Source organism: Cupressus sempervirens, chromosome 4 (genome assembly GCF_028749045.1).
Source record: "Cupressus sempervirens isolate cs-2001-9-10 chromosome 4, ASM2874904v1, whole genome shotgun sequence".
Taxonomy (NCBI): domain Eukaryota; kingdom Viridiplantae; phylum Streptophyta; class Pinopsida; order Cupressales; family Cupressaceae; genus Cupressus; species Cupressus sempervirens.
Window position 1 is genome coordinate 740237417 of NC_143121.1, and position 5043 is coordinate 740242459.

General features: G+C 34.6%; 1 protein-coding gene across 1 annotated transcript; it reads left to right on the plus strand.

Annotated features, from left to right (window-relative positions):
• Positions 1-4222, plus strand: LOC149563477 (disease resistance protein L6-like). Its single transcript, XM_089828194.1, has 3 exons — positions 1-293; positions 3012-3209; positions 3289-4222. Exons 1-3 carry the CDS (start codon positions 1-3, stop codon positions 4220-4222), a joined length of 1425 nt encoding a protein of 474 aa, XP_089684320.1.
• Positions 4223-5043: the final 821 nt, after the last annotated feature.

A 5043-nucleotide genomic window follows, 5' to 3' on the forward strand; every position in this document is an offset into this window, starting at 1 on the left:
ATGTGGAGCGCAATATGTATTCCTATATTTTCCAAAGGCTATGCAAGCTCAGCATGGTGTCTTAGGGAAGTTGCCTTTATGTTGGAATCTTCTAGGATGATTATTCCTCTCTTTTATGAACTGGAACCGACCCATGTTAGGTATCCTCGAGGAGATTCCAGCCCTTACAAGGAATCATTTGAAAAGCACTACAACAATCCAAATCGATATTCAAGAGAAGAGATTGATGGGTGGAAGCATGCCCTTGAGCAGATCTGCTCTCGTTCAGGGTGGTCACTAGATATGACTGCAAGGTTAGTAATTGATCTTTGTTTTTTTGTTTTTTCAAATTCAATTATTAGTTTAAAATTGAATTATTTTTTAAAAGTAAAGGATGAAATGTGTCAAAGTTCTTTTTATAAGTTAGATAAGAAGAAAAATAGACAGATATAAATAGAAATGGAAAATAAATAGTGAAAAGAGATATTGAGGGAGTTTAAATGGATAGAACTCTATGTAATTATATAAAAAAAGGGGAAGAGAGAGATTTTTTAGTCATGAAATTGTTTTAAAACTAACATTCTCAACTTGGTGTGAAATGGATACACTCAAGAGATTTGGAAAGTCTATGCGATTTTTTTTTTTTTTTTGACATATATTAAAGACTCCAAAATTATTGTCAATTCACCACTTTATAAAAATTTGGTAAGACTAAATGGGAGCCTGCATGCTAATAGTTTTACTTCTGCAAGTTTCAGCTAGAAATGGCAAATAGTTTGTCTAAAATGCTAAGATTTAAAAACAAAAATATAAATTAGATACTACATACTAAAGGGCAAGACCTTTTTGATAAAAGACTCACAATTTACCGTTGTGGTGTAAGCTCTTGCCTATAATCTATTGAACTTTATTATTCACTATACAAATAAAATATAAATGAATATTTTTAATAGTTATAATACATTTATAATCCAATTACACTTTCTCCTTTCTTTATATTGGCAATCTCAAGTGAAACCTAATATGCCGAATCAGAAATGTTTTTTAAGGAGACGGAAAATAGGATAGCATTTATTTACTTTAAAAGCATAAACCCAAAAATCTCCTAAAAAATAGTTATTTTTATTTTATACCGCACCATTCATGGATACTTTGGTGGCCTCGGTCATATATATATATATATATATATATATATATATATATATATATATATATATATATATATATATATATATATATATATATATATATATATATATATATATATATATATATATATATATATATATATATATATATATATATATATATATATATATTTCACCTATTGAGTATTGAGAGGTTTAGAGCCATCCAATTTAGTGGAGATAATGTTGATCTCTACTTTGTAGTATAATATTTGTACCCGCTGCAATATAAAATGTGGGTTGTACCGGGCATCTTCTGAGCGATGTAACGTTATTGATGCCTGAAAGCTGCTCCTATGTAGAAGGGTTACCGGCTGCATCTACGGATGAGATACACATGTACATATGGTAAATTTGAGTCAAATAGACATATAATGAATAATATGGACATTTCATTGATGCAGCATATGAACAATTTAGCCCTGTTGGTTCTTATTTAATTCTAAGTCTGTGAATTCCAAAATAAATATTATGAATTGTCACGTGTCTGAGAGTGTAAATCTATCAATTTAAAATTGAGGAGTTTCAACAGTTGAATGCCTCCACAAAGCCGGCCTATTTTAAGAAGGAAAAGAAATACCAGATTCGTTTATCACATAATTAATGCCCCATATCTAATATAGTGAGCACTCTTAAGAACGTCAAAAGAAAAAGCCAAACACCTGAACTCAATCGTTCAAAATAACCAAATTTAAGCATCTAGAGGTTTCTTGTGGGCTTCTCATTTCTGACTATAAGTATGGGACAAGTTGAATTGTTTTGGTCGTAATGAAAGTAGCAAGGAATCTAGTCTATTTTGTAAAGCTGAAATAGCTAATATCTTGCAATTGAAGAGCATGTGCAAATTTTCATTTTCATTGAGAAATAGAAAACAAGTTATTTATTACAAGTTTTTAATTACTGCAAAAGAGTTCTAGATTAACCTTCATATGATATATGTAAAAGAAGTTTAGATTGCAGAATATATATTTTAAAATGTTGATAATATAAGAATGATGTGTTGAGTGACCTTCATGTTATGTAAAAGATCACAGACTTTGAATAGGTTAAGATCATCACTCTGTTTATAGTATTCATGAAAGTTACACAGAACAGTAGATCTATAATTCGCGATCAAATATTGATACAGATTTAAATATATATGAAATATGAATTTTTTTTAATTTGATTTTTAAAAATCTTACCTCTCTAGTTTTCTGTTCCTTTTTATTTCATTTTTCCTGTGCTCTTTCTTTCACTTTTCTGACGTAAACACTCCATCATATCACTAAGCTTTATTTCCTTGCATGGTAGTTCGCAAGCATTAGCTTTCGCTTGAAATACTTGGAAAACCTGAAGCAATAATCATTGGAAAAATGGAGTTAAAAGGAAGATTAGAGAGGATAATCTTTTAAATTGAATATGGAAGAAAGCTGGAGCAGATGAAAAAAAGAATTCTTACCTTAGGTTTTCCTTCATACGCATGAGATAAGATACCAGAAAATAAAGATCATCGGAGATAGTTGTGTGGCTTTACTCATATCCATCCATTCTACACTATTAAAACAAAATCATAAAACATTTAAAATCTGCCCTCTTGGAAAATAACAGGAGATACTTCATTGGCTGGACAAAAACTAGCACAATGTTTCAAAGCAATATGCACCAAGTTTTTAGTATGAGCAAATTTCCATAAATACATAGATTTTCCATGGTTATTATGAAGATTATATATTGTTTGGGTGATTAGGATGGGAAAAAATCAGATATACTTCGTAATTGCAATTGCATTGTCATTTGAAATGATAGAAAATAGATTCGATTATTTCGTCGTTGTACAGGTGTCACTAACTTCGCAATATACAGATTCGAAGGTCAGCCAGTGAGGAAAGTGGTGAAGGACATAATAAAGAAACTTGACAGGGTGCCGTTACAAGTTGCCAAACATCCGGTGGGATTTGAAACTGTACTAAAAGGTCTAATTCAGAAATTGCATCTCATTTCATCCCAATATGGAATATTGGGTATAGGTGGTATTGGGAAGACCACAGCTGTGAAGGCCGTGTATAATAAAATTTATAGTTAATTCGATGCTGCTTCCTTCCTGTTTAATTTCTGCAACGCTAGCCTTCCAAAATTGCAGGGTCAAATTCTCAAAGATTTGGTCAACTATGAAGAAGATCTGTGTGGAAAAGGGCAAATATTTGTTGACAGATCGTTTGCAAGGAATCCACGCCCTTGTCGTCTTGGACGATGTTGATAATCACGTGCAATTGGACGCCTTGGTTGGGGATTGGCTGGCCCCTGGAAGCCGTTTAATCATTAGACACATTCTCAATGCCGCTCATATCTCATCCAATTGCATTCACGAGATGCGCCTATTTGAGGAAAGCGTAGGGCTCCAGTTGTTTTTCTGGCACGCCTTCCTCAGACCATCCCCCATTCCCCGTTTTAAACAACTCTCGAGAAGAATAGTGGAGGCTTGCAAGGGACACCCTCTTTCTCTCGAGATCATTGGAGCTTTTTTGTACGATAAGCAGGATGACACTCACATTGATTGCTGGAATGAAACCCTTGAAAACGTTGCAGGCAATAGAGACATTTTTGAAACACTCAAGATCAGTTATAGTGGTCTTAGTAGTGAGGAAAAAGAAATGTTTCTGGACATTGCTTGCTATTTTATTGGAGAATGCACAACTTCTCCCATAGTTTTCTGGAAATCCATGTACAAGAATGTGCGCATTGCTATCAATAATCTGTCAAATAAGTTGTTGATAAAGATAGACGAGAAAGATGTATTTGAAATGCATGACCTCGTGCGAGATATGGGCCAAATCATTGCTGAGGAAGATCAAACCCAGCAACGGGAGACTGTCCACTTCCAGTCAAGCAGCTCATTCAACAATGCAAGTAGCACTATCAAAATCTCTTGCCTTCGTCTCCATCAAGGTGATTCACGGTGCCTTAAAATGTTGTGTACACCTAGTCTTCTCTATCTTCATTTGGAGCAAGTGCTCATAGAAGATATCTTAGACATTCTTCCTCTAACTTTGAGATGGGTCAAGGTGAATTCTTAGACAACCTGAGTTGGTCTAGTGGTGGAGAACTTGTACTCTTGAAAGAGAGGTCACAAGTTCAAATCCCACTAGGGGGGTAGGGTATGTATGCCTCATTTGTAGTGCCAAGCGCCTCTCGAAAAAGAGTAAGAGGTAGCCCCATATCACTGTCACCATACGTAAACCCAAAAACTATGGCATAGTGTCGTGGGCTATAAAACCACCTTGCCTTGCCTTTTTGCAAGCATGGGGTGTAGCTCGAATTCGTTGGAGGAGTTACTTTTAGCAATAAAGGAGAAATCATCTGTTTTAGGCATGAGATCGCAATTGAGGATCATCGAATGGACCGACTGTAGGTCCCTGCGAAACCTCCCGGACAGTGTTAGTTATTTGTCACTTTTGCAGTCCTTGAATTTTTCCAGATATCAGAATTTGAATTATCTTCCTAACATCATTTCTGACCTCTCACAACTTCAATACATGAATTTGAGTTACTGTGAAAAATTGCGTTGCCTTCTTGACAGTATTGGGAACCTCTCTGGGCTTGAGTACTTGAACTTAACCTGTTGTAAGATCTTAGTTCAACTTCCCGGTAGTATTGGCAATCTATCACAGCTGAAACATTTTACACTTCAAAGCTCTTAAAAAATATACTTACTATCACATGCTAAAGGGGATGTTTTCCTTCAATCTAGAAAAATTAGTGTCCAGGCTAACAAAAGTCAGATGGTCGCGGGGTAAAAGTTCAAAACTCAAATTCAAATTGTCCGGCAAACCCAGTAAAGGTAAAAAGCATATCAATCGCCTTGCACGTAAGTTCAGACTCATCTTATTTTTTCTTC

Bases quoted from the DNA above. Each gene is read 5' to 3' on its own strand.
- LOC149563477 (XM_089828194.1), top strand. From the start codon at position 1: ATGTGGAGCGCAATATGTATTCCTATATTTTCCAAAGGCTATGCAAGC. The intron at 294-3,011 runs GTTAGTAATTGA...CGCAATATACAG, and splicing joins TCACTAGATATGACTGCAAG to ATTCGAAGGTCAGCCAGTGA. The intron at 3,210-3,288 runs GTATAATAAAAT...CCAAAATTGCAG, and splicing joins ACCACAGCTGTGAAGGCCGT to GGTCAAATTCTCAAAGATTT.